General features: G+C 44.3%; 1 protein-coding gene across 1 annotated transcript in view; it reads right to left on the bottom strand.

Moving 5' to 3' along the window:
- Window positions 1–16,994, bottom strand: part of MTAP (methylthioadenosine phosphorylase) — a 38,807-nt gene extending 21,813 nt beyond the window's left edge. The window contains exons 1-4 of the mRNA XM_082655828.1: window positions 16,865–16,994; window positions 8,733–8,819; window positions 7,482–7,540; window positions 3,048–3,215 (exon numbers count right to left, since the gene is read on the bottom strand). Coding sequence (XP_082511954.1) covers window positions 3,048–3,215; window positions 7,482–7,540; window positions 8,733–8,819; window positions 16,865–16,897 — 347 coding nt within the window. The 5' untranslated portion in view covers window positions 16,898–16,994. The remainder of the gene's footprint in view (window positions 1–3,047; window positions 3,216–7,481; window positions 7,541–8,732; window positions 8,820–16,864) is intronic.
- Between the last annotated feature and the right edge of the window lie 3,137 nt (window positions 16,995–20,131).

The raw sequence follows: 20,131 nt of genomic DNA, 5'->3' as shown, positions 1-20,131 counted from the left end.
TTATAGGCATCTAATGATTTTAAAAACAACCATAAAAATCAAAGCTACCTGTCACTCTTAAATCTTAATGACTTCTAAGTTATGCACGGCATGGTTGACAAGCCAGGTTGGTGTTTTTTCCCCCTATGCTGAGCACTGAGGGCAAAGAAAGCAAGATGCTCTAGTTCTGCCATCTATTAAAAAAGAATAGCCATACCATTCCATTTTGATTCTTTATCACAAATGTATGTCAGGGAGATTAAAACAGTCCCTCTAGTCTTGGAAGACACTTTAGGATGAGGATATTTTTTCTAAGATGATGTGCTGGAAAAGTTATAGCAGTAGTAAGCAAAAATGTGTTTCCAGATCAATCCCTGGAGAAGAACCCATGGACAGTGCAAGGAAAAGGGAGCTTAAGTGATAGAATTCAACCTGTAATTTTGAAGAGAGGACCATGGCCCACATAGGTAAAGTGATCTGCCTGAGGCCAAACAGAGCCAAGATGACCCTTCTAGAGTTCAGTGCTCCTGCCCCCACAGCTCTGATCCTCTGTGCACCTCTGCAGGATGCTGCAGTCCTATCAAATATTCTGGGGCTGTGGTTACAGCTATGGGCACTGAGGCTGTAAACAGCAGAGCCTGCAGCTCACCATTCATGCCTGATGACAGGACTAAGTGGAGGTTCAGACGCCTGCCTTAACACACCAGGATTTACTCTGTTAAAATAAAGTGCTGTCAGTACAACACATGTAGGGCATTTCTCACAAGACAAAAAGTTCGGATTCTCCTCTCCTGTAAGACATTCTCAAGCCTGGTTAACAGAAACCACATAGCTCAAACAGCAGCAGTAACACTTAGAAGATGCTCTCCAATAGCAAAATAATGCAAGGCACATATGTAATTTAAAATGTTCTAGCACCCACATCAAAACGGTATAAGAGAAACAGGTAAAATGAGTTTTAGTACCTTATGTAACTTAATATATCAAAAATGTTATTGTTGCAATATATAATTGATACAAAATTTGAGATTTCATTCTAAATGTTACTTACTTAGGGGATCCTCCTTTTAACAGACCTTTTTTTCTGTTTTTACCAAGTGATGTTGACTAGCAGACATACTCCAGCCCAGACTCACAGTAAAGGCATTTATTGGGCAGGTACCACAGGCTAGATTCATAAAAGGCACTCGCTAGGGACTCAGAACTCCCAAGGCAAGACTAAGGAGGCAGGTTATAGACATGACACATAGAAGAAAACAGACACTGGAAGATTTTAAGGTCACACAGCTAATAAGTGCCAAGGCAGAAAGAAACCAGATCTGATGGCAACGCCTGTTCTCTTTCTATTCTCTTTGTGCCCCACCTGCTTTCTTGAGAGCCAGTATGTGAAACATTTACATTTACTACATGTGAGACAAAGATCTGGGAAATGCAACAGTGTACAGTTACACCACGTAAGTAACAAATTAATCCCAGGCTTAGTATCCAAGCCAAACTTTTCCTTCCAGTACCATCTACCATACTTTATAAATCCACATCATTCTAGAGTTTTGTGCACTGCATTATTAAAAAAACCACATTGCACCCCTTTTCTTAGGTCATTACCCCCAAACACATGTCTTTGACGGCCATAGAGATTTTGATCAGGATGTCCCCTAAACACAAACTCCAGTCTCCCTCTCCCTTCGAACAATCATGTTCATTCAGTCACTCAAAAAATACTGACTGAGCAACCACAGGCCAGGTAGTATTGTGGGTGTTGGGGATAAAGTGGCAAACAGGACATATGGGGTCCATGCCCTCACACGGTTTACATTCTAGAGGGGAAGATGAAAAACATATAGTGTCAGGTGCAGAAAAATGATAGGAAAAATGAAAGGGGAGGGGCATGTAATGATTTTAGTCTATCCTCATTATTTATTAGGTTGAACCACATGAAATTACTGATATTCAACCATTTCTAGCTTACAGAACAGGCAATTTCATTTGGTTCAAGCTAATAGCTTCATTTCATCAGGTAACATTCAATGCTTCTGATGGACTAGGGAATATTTAAATACCTGAAAAGCAGAAGACACACAGAACAGGACTGAATAAACCTTCCTTCCATAATAGTCAAGGTAGGAGAGGCGTTGGGTACAGCGAGCCCAGAGTTAACAGACTGGAAGAGTAGGATGGACTGAGGTGATGGTCGGGGTGAATGGATGGGGGACGCTGATAGGAGCTACCAAGTGGTTTACTCTCTGTGGTTCTTCTCCCCACCGCTCTGGCTCAAGTAGCAGACTGCAGTTACCTGTCTCCATCCAGAGCATTCTGGGAAGTGGTTACTTCCCCCAGGAATGGGAGGTGGGGGCAGCAGGAGGATGGGATCCCTAGGATACCACCCCTTTCCTTATGACTTCTTCAACTACTTCTAAATGCAGAGAAAGCCCAGGATCTTGGCAGTCCATTATTGTTCAATATTTTGGTAAAGGAACATTATAGATTCCTTGTGCCATTAAGTAACAGAAAATCCCTAGCTCAGGAACCAACTATTGATCTTAACATCACGAAAAGACAACCAGACATTACGTGCCTCCTGATATGATGCAGAAAGATTCTCACCAAGAATTCAAACCTGGTTCCAATCAGGCCTCCGGAGTTAAGCACTGGTTTACGGTAAACACAGGGGACAGGGGAAGACACTAAATGAGACTTAAGGATGCAATCAGTAAAATCCAGCATGTGGGGAGACTATAGGACAAAAAAGAAAAAAAGCCTTCTCTGGACCCTCATTTCAACAAACCAACTACAAAAAAAAAGTCTGTGAGACAATAGGGAAAAAGAGAACACTGCCTAGACATCTAATACTAAGGAAATATTAACTAATTTGTTTTTTAAAAAGTTCTTTTAAAGTTACAAACTGATAAATGTTGAAGCTGAGAATTAGGAACTTGAGAGTTCATGATGATTCTTCTATTTTCTATCCGTGGGCCTGTGTCCCCTTTCCCACAAGTCCCCACACATTGTCCACTTGAGCTGAGAACGATTGTACAGGAGGAGCCTGAGCATTTTAGACGACTGCTCACCTGTCAATGAACTGATCAATAATGACGATATCGCCAGGCTGAATCTCTTCCTTCAAGGAACCGCAAGCTGTGGTCACTATGACATGTGTACAGCCCTCCTCCTTCAGAGCCCAGATGTTCGCCTGATAGTTGACTTTCGAAGGCATGATGGTATGCTGCCTCCCATGCCTAAGGAAAGAGAGTAAATATATTAAATATGGTAGAGGAGTGAGCAGGGCATTTTTTTTTTTTTCTTTTTTTTTTTTGCAGTACGCGGGCCTCTCACTGCTGTGGCCTCTCCCGTTGCGGAGCACAGGCTCCGGACGCGCAGGCTCAGCGGCCATGGCTCACGGGCCCAGCCGCTCCGCGGCATGTGGGATCCTCCCGGACCCGGGGCACGAACCCGTGTCCCCTGCATCGGCAGGCGGACTCTCAACCACTGCGCCACCAGGGAAGCCCGAGCAGGGCATTTTTAATACTCTTGGAAAAGAAAACTCATTTACAGCAGTGCCTTCCAGCCCTTCCCACCAAAATGCTTTCCTTGGCAGAGGAAGAGTGAGAACAGGCCAGGCAATAACCAGCCTACTTCAGGTATAAACTATGTGGTTTTAAAGTGCAGACTCGGGACTTCCCTGGTGGTGCAGTGATTAAGAATCCGCCTACCAGTGCAGGAGACATGGGTTCGAGCCCTGGTCCGGGAAGACCCCACATGCCGCGGAGCAACTAAGCCCATGCGCCACAACTACTGACCCTGCACTCTACAGCCCAAGAGCCAAAACTACCGAGCCCACGTGCCACAACTACTGAAGCCCACGCGCCTAGACCCCGTGCTCCGCAACAAGAGAAGCCACCGCAATGAGAAGCCTGTGCACCACAACGAAGAGTAGCCCTGCTTGCCGCAACTAGAGAAAGCCCACACGCAGCAACAGAGACCCAACACAGCCGAAAATAAAAATAAATAAAGTGCAGACTCAATTTACATTTCATAGTTTACTTTGCTATCAAGAGTAGGTAATAGCTTACTTAGAATTCACTCTCCAGGAAAATATGCCATGTCTATCCTGTGGGGCACCAACACCCCAGAATCTGAGGCATCTGGTATCTCATAAGCCATGACACAGAAAACAAGAGGTGCCAAGGAAGAAACACCCAAAATAGAAACTCAAGTTTCCAGTCTCATCTCTTTATTCTTTTCTGCCTGATCACCCAAAGAAATTAATGAAACATTTAAAATATTAGATTTCCCAGTTGTTTATGATGACATCAGCAGGTATGGTCCAAGAATGGATCACCTCACTCATCATTACTGTTATGGGCTGAATTATGTCCCCTCCAAATTCTTAGGCTGAAATCCGAACCCCCAGTACATCAGAATGTGACCATATCTGGAGACAGGGTCTTTAATGAGGTAATTAAGTTAAAATGAAGTCATTAGAGTGGGTCCTAATCCAACACGAATGGCGTCCTTATAAAAAGACACAGACATACACAGAGAAGAACATGTGAAGATACAGGGAGAAGACAGTCAGGTACAAGCCAAAGAGAGGGACCCGGAACAGATCCTTCCCTCCCAACCTCAGAAGGAACCAACCCTGCTGACCCCTTGATCTCTGACCACTACCCTCCAGAACTGTGAGGAAACAAATTTCTGTTGCCACTCAGTCTGTGGCACCTTGTTATGGCAGCCCCAGCACACTTAACACAACCACTAATGATTTCGTGTCACGCTTCAAACAAAATCCAAACACTCTGCCATGGCGCTCGTATCATCTGGGCCCAGCCTACAAACAGCAACGTCAGTCCTTACCTTTATCCCTTCCCACCGGGGCTCAGCCTCACTGGCCTCGCTGCTTAGCTCCCACATCACCTCCCCAGAGGAGTGCTTTCCACGACCACTGCATCTCCATCACATCACTACCCCTTGACCTTATTTTTCTTTCTGGCACCTATTGGCCACTCAAACTATATATTTCCTTCTCAGTGTCCATCCTTCCCACTAGCATCAGCCCTGAGACGGTGAGGCCCTTATCTGTCTTCCCTGCTGGTGCCTAGAACTGGACTTGCCATATGAGTAGTTCAATCTGTTGGATGAAAAACTGAGTACTTACACACACACTCTTTCCCCCTATCTCTCTCACACACCCACACACACACCCACACCCACACACCCAGTGTGCCAGGAAACAGCCAGTAACGGGAACTTGATTTCTAAAATTACTTTTAAAAATTCACACGTTAGAGGGTATATTTATAAGCAGTATTTCACAGAGAGTTAAAATTATCCTGAGCTGCTTGAAAAAGTATGAACATCACAGGTAATGTTCTGCCACAGGAAGGCTAAGTGTCAAGAGACCAGTCGTCTTCACATGTGATAATATAGAAACAGGCTTTCAAGGAAGTAACAACACACAAAAATCTCACTTTGTACGATAATGATTAAAAGTTTGGGCTTTGAAGTAAAACTGCCTGGGTTCAAATCCTAGGTCTGCCACTTACTAGCTGTGTGACCTCATCAAAATCACTCAGCTTTCTCAGCCCCCCATTTTTTTTTTTTGATCTGTAAAATGGATAATAAAAAACCCTGCACCACAGGGTTGCTATCCAATATCCCTTGTATCATTCCATATTGATATTTTGAAATAAACTTTAATGTCTCTTCTTCACCAACAACAGAATTAAGAATACGGAAATAATTTGTACATAATTGCAGACAAGCATTAGCATATGAGGGTTTTTACCCCAAGGTCATAAACGACCTCTCAGAAGGTGGAAGTCCATGAATGCCCAGAAAGTATGGTAGTCCCCGCTTATCCACAGGAAATGCGTTACAAGACCCCCCTGTGGCTGCTTGAAACTGCGTATAGTACTGACCTCTATATCTGCTATGTTTTTTTCCTATACTAACAGGTGGGTAGTGTACAAAGTGTGGATACGCTGGACAAAGGGATGATTCCTGACCCGAGCAGAGGGGGTGGGATGGCACAAGATTTAAAACTTATGAATTGTTTATTTCTAGACTTTTCCTTTTAATACTTTTGGACCGCAGTTGACTATGGGTAACTGAAACCGTGGATAAGAGGGGACTACTGTACATGCATTTTTTCTAAGGCTGGTCTCCAAATCTCTGATTAGATTTTCAAAAGAAATTCACATATCAAAAGGAGTTAAGAACCACTGCATAAAGTGGTTCACAGTCCGACACACTTCATTTCAGCTGGCAAGAGTATAAAACCTTCACCATGGGGCTACAACACGAACCATTTTCTCTTACAGTCTGGAAAAAATTAAGCGTTTCTCCAGCAATGACCACAGACCAACAAAGAAGGTTGCCTGAAATCAACCCTATGCGACCATCTAGAACTAAAATTTAGTTTTACTGGACTCAGCAAAGCCACTTCCGTTTCAAAAATGCAGTGTGGCAGACAGACCCTAGGGTGGTCTTCATTTTCATGCTCTGAATAATTCCTTCCTTCTCGACTGTGGGCGGACCTGAGATGCTTCCAACCAACAGAACACAGCGGAAGGTGCTGGGAGTCACTCCCATGATCAGGCCCCAGCCTGCCAGCATGCACTACCTGGCCCTCCTGCTGGCCTTGCAGCAGTAAGCTGCTGTCTTGTGAGTTGCCCACGGGGAGGGCCACAAAGCAGGGAACATGGACAGCCTCTAGGAGTGGACGGCCTCCGTCCTTCAACCCTGAGGAACTGAGTTCTGCCAACTCCTACATGAGCTTGAACGAGGACCTGGAGCTCCAGATAAGAACAAGCACTTAAATATACCCATGTGACACAATATTTACTTGTGTGACCCCGAAGAGGACCCAGATGAGCTGTGCCCACACTCGGGTTAGCTGGAAACTGTGGGATGATGTATGCTATTTCAGGCTGCTAAATCTGTGGTCATTTGTTATGCAGCAATAGAAAGCTAATACATGCAGTCTGACTAATTTCTAACTGTGTGATAAAATGACTTGCTCTTCTCTTTAGGGAACAGCACGAGCCTTGTCAAGGCAATAAGGGTGTAGACACCACCGAGAACCCACTTCAGTGACCCGAAACCCACTCCCCACAAATCTAGAACTATTACTACACAAGGGGTCATGAATGAAGCAGTTTTTCTTGATCTTGTTAACTAGAAGATAAAAGACAGAAAAGAACAAAAGAAAACATTTCCTCTTGCAGCTAGAACTGAAAGCAGAGCTTCACGTTTAGTCAAATCATTGCATCACTCATTGGATTGTTCTAAACCTTTTCCCAACCTAAGGGGGGATAGGCAAGATCTTTAATCTCCAAAGTCAGTAAAACCTACCCTGAAACTGTAAGCGATAAAGATGACTCAGATGCTATGGCTCCACCGACACATTAAAAACTCATACCTGCATCATGACTCTTTTCATAATTTAAGTTAAATTTAAAATGTTCTTTAGTAGTAACATTCAAAAGCTTGAAATACGTTACCTTGCAAGGAGGACGCAATCAACATTCTTTATCTTCCCCAAAATTAAGGCATCAGAAGGCTGCACACAGTGAAAAATGGTTACAAGTCAGTGATTTAAAAACACATATAGAAACAATCAAAAAGCTGCCATTTCAATAGTTCATCTGTAGTAGGAGTCATAGAAACTTGGGGTCTGAGGGTATATTTCAAAGAAGTGAAAGAGTCTCGATTTGATGGATCAACTTAGTCACTCAATATTTACTGAGCCCTCTCTACCAGTACAGAGATTCGTAAGACTTAGAAGCGTGCGTGGGTAGGTACCATTTAGTAAGATCTATTTGTAGCAAGCACCCCTGGGGACTCTGATGCCACACTGATCATACACAGATGTGTCAAGGCTATTTGGCAGGTTCAAGAACAGGTGTGAGAGTGAAATGCAAAAGGAATAGGAGGCCCCTATCAGGGAATTTAAGAACTCAGCACTGGAACCGTTTGCTGTGTTAACCAGGTCTAAGATGGCCACAAGATGACCTCAGGTAATGGAGGAAAAAGTCTGAGAACCTAGGAGGTTAAGAAAACATGAGGCTAAGAAGTGAACAAGCTGACAGCAGGACTTGGAGGATACCGGATCAAATCTAAGGACTTGGCTGAAAAGGAGGGTTTGGTTGGGATTGCCAAATACAGGGATCTTCGTAGGAGGATCAGAGGAACCACAGCATTTGGAAGTAGCCCTATGGAGTTAGGAGAAGGCAGACACCCTCACCCTAGCTGGGAGAACTAAACAGCCTCCTTTTAATAGAAAAGGAGGAGTGTTTTATTTCCAATTCAGTTATGCAGTTGTGTTCTCATTCCCCCCGAAATCCCCCTTTGGGCCAGGGCTTACTAAGAAAAGGCCATTAGATATCTCCTCCCATTTGTTACAGACTGTAGTATGACCGATAGGCCCCAAATTAGAAGCTGATTTGAATGCAGTGATCTGGAGAGTACAGTTCCTGTGTTTGAAATGGGCATCTGGCTTCTAGGGATATAATTAAGAAATTATTTGTACACATTTAAAAGCCATGTTCTCAGTCGTCAAGTCCAAGGCAATCTCAGCGATACTGTCTCAGTTGGCAGAGCCCAGTAACAGAAACTCCTGGCCTCTCTCAGCCTGGGGCAGGCAGCCCTGTGCTGCCAAGACAAAAGCAATTTAAAAAAAATTTTTAACTTAAAAATCAAGCCAGGAAGGAGAAAGAAAAAAGCTAGTATGTCTCCACTAACTGGATATTAACCTTGCCAAATGGAGTGTCCACATATTTTTCGGTTCTTCCTTCTAAGATTTCTGGATCATCCAGGCCTGTCCCACCAATTATTCCAATCTGAAGGAGACAATAAAAAGATATCACATTTGATCAGTTTGCAGTAGAAACAAAATCACTATTTTAAGCAAATTCGTTTATCCATACTCATATGCTCTTCTCCATTCCTGGTAAGCCCTAGTTATTTTAAAAATCTGAACATTCCTGAAAAGCAATCATTTATTCAGCAAACATTCGAAAGCCTTCTATATTCCAGAAATAACCAAAGCATGAGTCACCTTTTCGGACTAAATCACATTTTTGCTGACTATCTAAATAACAAATTAGCATGGAAACGTACTTCAACTAGTTTAAATCATAAAGCCAAACCTAAAAATAGGTAAATATGGTTGGAGAAAGTACTTTCTAACCAATTTTATTATCTCTACTAAATACGTGATGGAATAAATGTTCAAAAAACAACTAGGATAGAAAATATTCAGCATTTCCATTTGGTAAGGATTTCTCCTCATTACCGCACTTGATAAAGAAACGAGAGATTTTCTTTCCTATGCCACTAAAATCAGAGCTGTAAGGGATCACAGATAGAGGAATCTGGAATAGCATGAAAAGTTAACCTCTATATTTATGAAATCCAACTGTCATTCATATACATGTAAGTGTAAGTAAGTAATTCAAAGGTCTGTAGTTCCAAATTATTTTCAAGTGTCTTATTGCATTTTTCAGACATTAACTTAATTGTCCTCGTCTTCAGGAAGTAATATGAGTCTAAAAACCCTGATATTACCCTATAGAGTTAATCTAATTTGATGATTAAGACACTTGAACAAAAACAATTACAAAGATAACTAAATATATTAACTAAACTGTTAACTAAAAATGAAATAACTGAAATCATTAGGAAGGTTTCCCTTGGTTGATACTTCCTAAAGGAAAAATACTATTTAAATTGTCAGCAACAGGCTACAGAGATGAACTAGAAACCTAATAAAAAGTCACCTGAGCATTTTTTTTTTCAATGAACAGCTTTAAATCTATTGTCACTTGAGTAAAATTTCTACTCAGCGGAAGTAGCTCCTTGAGAACAAAACTCCAAAGTTAAAAATTAACTGAACATCTGAATTAAATAATTTTGAGATCAGGTTACACAGTTGATTTATACTAGTATGTGGGAAAATAGTTACCTCTCTGGCCCTATTTCCTAGAAAAATAAATCAACGAAATAAGAAAAAGGGCGATTGAGTAAGATTTTTACAAAGAACTGCAGGTTACATGATTTAGTACTTGGAAAGCATCTCACGACTTCCTCAGGTGGCTAAACCAGTTTTTGAAGTTGCTGCCACCTTGTGGTACATTGTTGAAACCACGGCAGGTTACATATTCTACAGCAAGTCAACATTTTTCTTTGTTACAACTTAACATTGTAGGTAAAGACTAATCAATACAGGACTGCAGTTTTCAAATCAACAGAAGTGTTCACTTAAGTCAGTGGGTTTAAATTCATTTCAGTTCAGTAGAAATTTTTTAAATCGCACTATTTTATGAAATCCTAACCCATCCTCTAGCTGGTGTCTTTATTTTATCATTTCATGTAAGGCCAAAGCACCACAGATCATAGTTGGGATGGGGTAGGGGGTGCAATGAACTGTCCAGCCCATGTCATCACCTCAGACCGCCGAACTGAGTTGCTGACTTTGAAATTACTCTCAGCCTACCCTCTGGGGACTCTACTACTCATGGAAACGTCTGGTGTTTTTTTGCTTCCTTTTTTTTAAAAAATACTACCACTCTGACTTGGCTGTTTCTGGCCGTTCCCCTGGGCCATGGCATCTCGCATTCTGGATCTAACACTGGACTCAGACTCGTACATACAAAACAAACCAGACTTGGTTTTGAAACCACCCTCTGTTCAGGCAAGCCAGCCCAGCCTCACAGCAGTGAATAAGAAATGCCAGTTGGGGTCTTGCTGAAGTTCAGTGCCCTGGAGCCCACCCTCAGCAGCCCCAAGCTTCAGCCCAAACCACTCTGGCTGCATGATGACCATGCACTGGGTAGCTGCTAACTCAGCCCTCAGTGAGGAATATTTAGTACTGAGTGTGAGAACAAGAGCCGTTACAGCTCATCAGAAAGGCCAGGATGTGTTCTCTGGCACTGGAGTTATCTGCAGGAGAGCCCGTCCAGTCAAACTGGCTCAAGCTGTTTCTCAAAACCCATATCTTGGAAGGGACACAGGACAAGTGTAGCAACTGAGTACAGCCACACCAGGGAACTCAATCCCTAACCTTTTTCTTGCTGCAGACAGAGGCCAGCAGTGCCAAGATATGGCAATGTCGCCACCTGCTGGCTCCATGGTAAAGTATAACTATGGGACGAAACTCCCAAGCACCAGTGGCCTGTCATTCCCCTCCAGCCTCTAAATTCAAATGGTCAGCTCAGTACCTGCCTTGATAAAGTAACTGTGTCTTTGCATTTACATGTCACAGGCACTGTGGCCAAGTTCTCCAGGGGCCTTACCTCATTTAATCTTCACAACCACCCTGTAAGATGGGCCCTATAGTGTAACACCCATTTTATAAAAGAGGAAAGAGAAACACAAAACTTAAAAGAAATTTGTCCAGAGAGCAAATTATAAAGAGCAAAGCTGGGACTGGAACCCAGGTCTTTCATACTCAACCACTATGATGTACTACCTCCCAGTATCCCCTGGAATCCTTGATAAACACCACAACCTATTAGAAATTTGTCTCCATGTTATGAAGAAACTGATCCTCAGAGTTCAAGTTCTGGACCAAGGTCACAGAGCAAGCATGGAAACAGCAACTCTGGGCACCTGAGTGAACCACCTTGGAAGGGAGGGGGCTGTCCATGCATGATCTCATGCATACTTACCAGGCTTCCTAGGCCAGAGGCATCGCCCTCAGTCCAAGCAGTCCTAGGAATGCTTAGGAAAAGTGTTCAAGGTCTGAGATGGAATTTCTGGGCCAATTCTGCCCAGCCAGGACTTCTTCACTACACAAGATAAAGTTCTGAAATAAGGACCCCCTGGTCCATCAAGGCCATTGCTAGATTTTAACAGCAAGTTGATTCATCCCACACTTTTCCACTTGCAGACCACCAAGTCAAACTCCTCAAAAAGAAGAGATGGTTTGACTTCCTCTCTGAGACTGTGTAAGCATTTTATCTAAATGTTGGCTTACCCAGCCAGAATGGTTACTTCCAACGATGCCAAAAGGGTTCACACCAACCCCTACCCTGTGTCCACTTCCCCTGGTACCAGCCACAGGAGATTTCACATACCCCACTTGGTTTCAACAGCCGCTCACCATCACTTTATACTACATGGAGAAACCTAGCACCCCATGAAGTGGAGAATTTCATTCTTTTCTTATGGCTAATATTCCATTGTGTATACATATACCACTTCTTTATCCTTTCATCTGCTCATGGGCACTTAGGTTGCTTCCATCAACATTTGTTATTTGTAGACTTTTTGATGATAGCCATTTTGACAGGTGTGAGATGATCTCATTGTGGTTTTGGTTTGCCTTTCTTTGATGATTAGCCATCATCAAAGGGCAGGATTTGACTATTTTTGGAAATAGAGTCTTTGAAGAGGTAATTAAAATTAAATGAGGTCTTGGTGGGGGGAGTGCTAATCCAAAATAACTTCAGGTTGAGAACATCTGTAGTTTTTATTTAACCAACCTCTCCTTGCAAAGTCAAGATATTATTCTAATGGGCAGACACCCTCTTTGAAGATACAGTTCACTTCCGGAAGTGGTCAGTGACTTTTTGAGGAGGATTTTCCTCAAAGCTTACTGTACTCTGTAGCACTCTCCTTCACTTGTAGAAGAACATAGGATTCTTCCTGGTGCTCCTGGTCAGCTGCTGGATACTAGAATCCCCAGGGGAGCTTTCAGTACCAAAGCCCAGGTCCCAGATTCCAGATATTCTAATTGAGCAAGACAGACTTGTTATTTTTCTTAAAGCTCCTCAGGTGGTTCTAATGTGTAGCCATAATTGAGCACCCTTGCTCTAGGGCCCAGATCATCAATTTCTAACATCTGGGCTAGCTGAGCATCATAGGCTGAATAATGGCTCCTGCAAGAGAGCCTGTCAGCATTCTAATTACGAGAACCTGTGCATGTTACCTGTGTGATTAATGATTTTGAGATGGGGGGATGATTCTGGATTATCTGGGTGGACCCTAAATGTAATCACAAGGGTCCTTTTAATAAGGTCGAATGAGGAAGAAGGCGATGTGATGATGGAAGCAGGGGGAGAAAAGGCGATGTAATGTAGGGCCCAGAGCCAAGGAACGCTGGTGATCTCTAGAAGCCGGAAAAAGCAAGGAAACATTCTCCCTTAGATCCTCCAAGAGGACCTGCCCTATTGACATCTTGAGTTTAGCTCCATAGGACTCATTCTGGACTTGTGACTGCTAGAATTGTTAAGCGACTACACCTGTGTTGTTCTATGCCATCCAGTTTGTGGTGGTTGTGAGAGCAGCCAAGGAAACTAGTTCACTAAGAAACACCTGAGGAACTTGTTAAAAATGCAGATGCCCAGCCTTTTCAAAGCTCCATGGCCAATGGTTATCACATTTTAGCGGCTACCTGAATATACTGAGGCTCTTGAAAATCCAATTTGCTGCCCACCTCCCTATTTCAGATTCAGCAGGATTGGGGAAGGGCCCAAGAATTTGCATTTCTAACAAATTCCCAGGAGGGTGCAGATGCAGCACAGGCTTTGAGAACTACTGCTTTAGATGCTTTTGAGGCACAGACTAGAATACCATGATTATAATCACAATCAAAAAACCTTCCTCAGGGATTTCCCTGGTGGTGCAAGGGATAGGAATCCGCCTGCCAATGTAGGGGACACGGGTTCAATCCCTGGTCTGGGAAGATCCCACATGCCGCGGGGCAACTAAGCCTATGCGCCACAACTACTGAGCTTGAGCTCTAGAGCCCATGAGCCACAACTACTGAGCCCACGTGCCACAACTACTGAAACCTGTGTGCCTAGAGCCCGTGCCTCACAAGAGGAGCCACCTCAAGATGAAGCCCGCGCAACACAATGAAGACACAAAGCAGACACACACACACACACACACACACACACACACACACACACACACACACACACACACACACACACACACACACACACACACACACACACACACACACACACACCCTTTCTCAAAGTAACAACAGCAAAAAAGCCCCCATCTCTGTTTTTCTCTGCTGCTCAGGACACCAACCTGGCTGCTGCTTCATCTCCTCACCAGGCGGTCTCTGTCTCAGGGATTTACAGCCCAGGGGTCCTCAACCAAGTGCTGAGGCTCTCCTGAGAGGTGCCTGGAAATCCACGGGGAAATTTCTGGCTGCCACAATGACTGGAGGGAGTGCTACCAGCATTTTGTGGGGAGAGGGGACCCAGGATGTGTTCTATGTCCTACAATGCTCAGGACAGTTATACTAAGGGAGGAATTGTCGTACCCCAAATGGCATTGTGTCTCTAGGCAAAAAATGAAGGCTCATTGGTCATTTGGTTTCTGACTGGGGCCTGTGGGTTGTCTACCAGTTTCTGAAGGTCACTCAAGGACTTTCAGTGTGAAGGCCTTTGCTGGCCGCACTCAGCCATCGAAAAGGAGAGTTTCAAAGGCCTGTTCTCCACAGTCTAGACTTGCCCGTCCCCCTTAATATTGATACCATTTTGTTTATAGCCCACTACCCAACTGTGATGGGACCATATCCCCTCCTTGTCATAGCACCCATGTAAACAAGAGTTATTTTTAATCCCTCAGAGTAAAAGCTGGGCAGCTGCCTAGGGGAGCCATGGCCCATTACAGGAGCCCTCCGGAATGCCAGAGATCCGGTTCAGCCCTCTGCATGGCCAAGCATGCCACTGCCCGTGGCTGTTGCCGGAGGACACTGTCTCCCTGAGGTCCTCCCAGACAGTGGCTGCTACTAATACTATGGGAGAGTATCCACTGGGCATTCGGCAAGCAGCTTGCTTCATGCAAACACTCTACACTCCCCCTTCCTTAAGGCTGCATGGCCTTTGTCAACAGAATAAAACAGGGCACAGGGACCACATGTCAGATTCAGAAATGGCTCACAACATGTAGTTGGCGGAATGCCAGGCTCTAGGCCAATTCTATCACTACCTAGGTCCAACTATAATTCTGGACTCCTTAGGTGACCTTTCTGGGCCTCAGCTTTATGTCCACAAAAAGAGGTTTGTGTGGTTATATGGTCTTAAGGAACACTCCAGCTCTATATTTTATGATCTGGGGATAGGATATGGTTTCCATTAGCTTATTTTGCTCTGGACACTAGCAGTTCATGTTTTCTATATAGGATGTTGCCTCAGCAGTCTGGCAGAAGTGGTGTAGGAATCATGGATTTGCAACAGCAAAATTATCACCTGTTCTAACCCCAAAGAGAGAAATCAGCAGGCAGGCCTAGCACTATTTGTATCTATTAATTTTATATTCAGCAGCTGGCCAAGAACAAAAATGTACATCATTCAATATTTACATCAGGGCTCTGATCACAGTGCCCATTCTGCACTTAAATGCACTGCACTAATCTTACAGGGAAACTGTGGTAGGGAGAATGCAAAACCAGGTTAAAGTGAGACTGTTTTAAATACCACCGCTCTCTATTTTTAATGTCACTTTAAGTGTATTCCTGTAAAGGAAAGGCAATAGTTTCCTGCCTGCCCACTGAAAACTGTGGCCTATCATAATTTAATTTTTGGAGAAAAGATGTTCAAAATTAATCTCATCTCCCTCACTCAGAAGCACTACCATTTAATAAGTTTCAGCCATGTGCTAGAAAGACAATACAATTCTAACGTCCCAGCAAACCCTGCAGTAATGTTCCCATTTTACTGAAATGAAAAAGAGCTTCATAAAAATTCTGCTTTGTTCTCCATGACTGATAAGGAAGAGGCATTCTACAATATTTGTTTAATGCAAGATTCTTTTCAAAATGGCAAAGGGAATACAGTATCTAAATGTGACTGCAACTCTCCCCAACCCACCCCCTGACATCAAGTGTCTGAAAGCTGCAAGGGCCTACTAAGCTAATCACTCTGGTTGATTACACACTGATCTCAGAGATTTGCCTTCTCCAGGGGGAACTGAACACAAAACGCGGAGTCAAGAGAGAGACTTGAAGGCGACGGGCCTTCCTATCTCACGGCCAAGAATTTCTAAAGCCAAACAAGTCAACTGAGTTTTTAGCTGATCATAAACAGCCTGGAAGAGATCTTAACTTTGATCCTGTTTATTTCTGTGGACTGGAATTCTACAGTCTCTCCCTGCGAGACATCAACCAGGAAGAAGTGCGTCAAAGCCCCAGGGAAACTTGTTGCAATCCTCGGAACTCGTGCCCTCCTCCGGCCAAAGCTCCCACTGCACAATGATGCCTTGTACCGAGACCTGTGAGGACCAAGGGCACAAGGAAACTGATCCCTAACTTTCAAGGTTGCCAGCAAAGCAGTTTAAAGCCAGAGGCCTCCAGAGAGTGGCCCAGCATTCCTATACTCCATTTCGGTGTTGTAAAAAACTCTCAAGAGTTCCTAAAGCAGAGAAGGCCTAAGTTTAGAACACACAAAAAAGCCGGAAGCTTGCAAAAGAGCAAGCATGCAGTTTTCCCACGTGGGCCGCGGGCAGAGAGCCAAGTCAGAGCGGAAGCTTTGAAGTCGGTCAGGGCTCAAGGAGTCCGTCTCAGCGGCTGCAGGTACCCACCCACCTGGCACACCCGCTAGCCCCTGCCAGACGCATCTGCCCAGAAAGGTGCTCGGGAAGGGTTGGGCGCGGGCGCAGCACCGGTCCGCTGTCCCTCTCTCTTAAGTGCTTGCCTACCCGCTGCGCGCTGCGGATGCAGCTGAGACCAAAGGTTGGGGGACGACTCTGCAATTGTTCCCTCTCCCCCGCTCGCCGCCCCTGGGCTAACCGGCCTCAGACCCTCCCCGCCGCGGCGGGGGCGCACTGGCTGGGCGCACGGCCCAGAGGCGCGGTCCCCCCGAGCGGGAGCGGGATCGTACAGGGCACGGAGGACCGCAGCAGCCGGAACGACTAATCTCACCTTCACGGCCGCGGGAGTGGCACCTGAGGCCATGGCTGCGCAAGGAAGGAGCGACGGCCTCGGGCGGGGTGGAGACGTGCAGCGGCGGAGCGAAGCGGTTTCAGGCTGTGGGCCCGGGGTTGACCAACGAGGGCCCGGGGGCGGCTGTGGCTCCTCCTCTTCCTCCCCGGGACAGCTGGATTGGCTGCTGGTGTGGGCTCTCCCCCGCCACCCCCCCACCTCAATTTGAGGTTCCAGTGTCCCGCCCCGTTTGCAGACCTTTCTGTTTCTCCGTTGATTTTTTTTCGACCCCCAGTTATAACTAACGGGCTCATGATAGTGAGAATAATGGAGACCGCTGATTGAGTACTTATGTTGTTCCAGACTCTGTGCTTTGCACTTTAATCAGCTCCGTTAACCATCACAAGAACGCTACAAAGAAGGAAGAGCAGCACTCCGGCTCCGCCTCGTCTCAGCTGCAAGCTCGGCCTTATCTGTAAAACCAGGCCCATTCTCGGTGCAGAAGTTCTCGCGGGAGGGAAAATCGTGGAGAGGAGGGAACAGGCTCTTCGCCAAGGTTACCTCCAGCTGCTAACGCGGGGCGGGGCGGGGCGCGGTTGGCTCTTCTTATCACCGTGACCCAACCGGGGGTTTGCTCCTTTCTGTTAATTCGTGGGGGACAGAGCAGGGGAGGGGTTGACCCAAGACTCAGGGATGGCAAAAAGAAAATAAACAGAGTAACGTGCTGCTGGATAACCTTTCTGACCTACAAACTCTGGCTGTTTGAGGTCAGGCTTTCAAGGGGATAAAATATTACCTAACTCCCAGCCTGGGTCAACAGGGCCGGGGCCATCTTTAACCTTACCCACACCAGCCAAAATCCAAGCCAACTAGATTTCAGAATCCAGACTCATGTCTTCGTCACTCAGCACTGGCTGGTCACCCACCCCCCACCCCTCACCCCCGTTATACCAGCCCTTCACTGGGATAATCCCTTACTCTCAAAATCCCCATCCCTTCTCTACTGGGATAATCCAATTTAAACTCCCTGGATGGATTAAACTCTTCAACAAAATGCTGGGTGACAGTGATGTTCTGATATACAGAAACTTTGCAGATTACTCTGGGGGTGGGAGAATGGCTGTGGAAGGGTAGACTTTCCTCTTTCCCTATAGCAGTAAAACACTGAAACACGATGCAAGCATAATTTCATTCAAAACATCACTGGGTGCTTCCTGTATACTGTTCACTTAAACAGTAAAGACTTTCACTCTCTCCTTATCATTTGCTCTAGGTTTAAATTTTCTTGCAATGTAATTTTTCTTCTATTTCTTTTAAGTCATAAAATGAAATAGCAAAGAATAAAAGTAGAAGATTGGGGTGCTCCTTTGAAAGAGCAGGAGGCTGGGAGTTCCTCCCAAATGTAGTTTCCTAGGAGCCTGTCTGCTGCTTGTCCTATTGTTGGTAGCCCACTACTCAGAGGGGAACCATTGCAGGGACACAGGTACTTGGGTTTTATGGCTGCTTCACAATTAGGGGATCTTGACCAACTTATGTGCTTTAATGTGACCAGCAAGTCCAGTTTCTACTCAGCACTGCCTCCCTGCGGAGAGTTAGTTAGACCCTGTAAACAAGTTAAATCCTGTAAGCATTAGAAGACCCCTAGACAAAGAAGGAGTTGGAAACCTGGAAGGGTTAAAAACAAAATTCAACTGAGTAAATTGGAAGTCTGACTAGCTTTATTAGGCAATTCATAAGGGCAGCATCCCACCTAGCTAGAACTAGAGCGCTCTCAGAAGTGTTGTACACAATGGAAGGTTTTTATAGGAAGAAGGATGGGGCAGGGAGCTATTAGCAAAAGAAAAGAAATGATTATTTTTAGGCCAGGACATCTTTTTGGATGGAAAGGACCAGCAAGGGTTTTATCATGCATATTGCCTCTTCTTCCTCTGTAGTGGGGGAGGGGAGGAGGGAGAGATGGATGGAGAGGACCCTTGTGACAGATTACCTCATTGGTGCTGATCAGAAAATTTCAAACTATTTCTGAGGAAGGTCGAAACTGCGGTTAGGTTAAGTATTGAGTCTAATTTTGGTTTCATGGGCTTTTAGCACAAGCAAGTGATGCCATTTTGGGCTTGTAGTTTTCTTTTTAACAGGGCTAAACTGGACTTCTGGACTTTTCTACTTTAAATTTCAGGACAGGGCTCAAGCATTTGCTCTTGAACTTGTGATGTCTGTGAAGGGAACAGTGTCCCAAGTCTGGTCTGGTTTTTTCAGTGATGTAATTTATAAGCCATTTCTGGGAAGAAATTAGCATTTCTAGACAAAATTTAAACAATTTTTTAACTTCTCAGAAAACAGGCACCCACCCACCAGCTGACTGTAAGGCACTATTTTGTTCTTTGTGTATGGGGCATGGAGTTCAAGACAAATTGATCCCCCTTCCAAGGGGACTCTAGCAGTTTTCATCATTATGCATTTTGAGAAAAGAGCATACAAATATTAGAAGCATGGGACTGGCCTGCTGTAGGTAATTTGAACTGACAACAACCACTGTAGAGTTTTCTTAATAAAAGAATCGATTTTAGAAGAACATGTCAAATTAAGTTTTCAGAAAGTTAAAAACATTCAAACAAATAAATAGTTGGCACATGTCAGAGATGTATTTAACTCATTAATAAAGGAACCAGCAGGATGACAAAGCTGATTCAACGGAGGATGTAAGATGCTGCAACAGCAGAAAAGAGAATGTTAGAATAAGATGGAAAAATTAGATACAAAACTGGTATATATTTTACAAGGCAATAAACCTCTAGCCTTCGGGGTTATCATGTCTGTGAACAGATACCACCTGCATCTTCAACTTCGAAAAAAGATTGTCACTTATCTATCTTAACAAGCAAGATATCAACCACCAGAGTCTGAACGCTTATCAGTAAGAAACAATAAAACAAAGTTACAGCCCTCAGGTAAAGGGTCTGCAAACCTTGCCTACAAAGAGGCAAAAATTGAGGAGTGTGTGAAACTCAAAAACATAAACAATATCTGATTGAATGAGCCTGGCTGTATTCCAGTACAACCTTATGGATGCTTAAATTTGAATTTCATATACTGTTCACATGTGACAAAATATTAACCTTCTTTATTATTTTTTTAAAATCTTTATTGGAGTATAAATGGTTTACAATGGTGTGTTAGTTTCTGCTTTATAACAAAGTGAATCAGTTATACATATACATATGTTGCCATATCTCTGCCCTCTTGCGTCTCCCTAGCTCCCACCCTCCC

Source organism: Grampus griseus (genome assembly GCF_964374135.1).
Source record: "Grampus griseus genome assembly, chromosome: 6".
NCBI lineage: Eukaryota > Metazoa > Chordata > Mammalia > Artiodactyla > Delphinidae > Grampus > Grampus griseus.
This window is presented reverse-complemented; position numbering and strand designations above follow the sequence as displayed.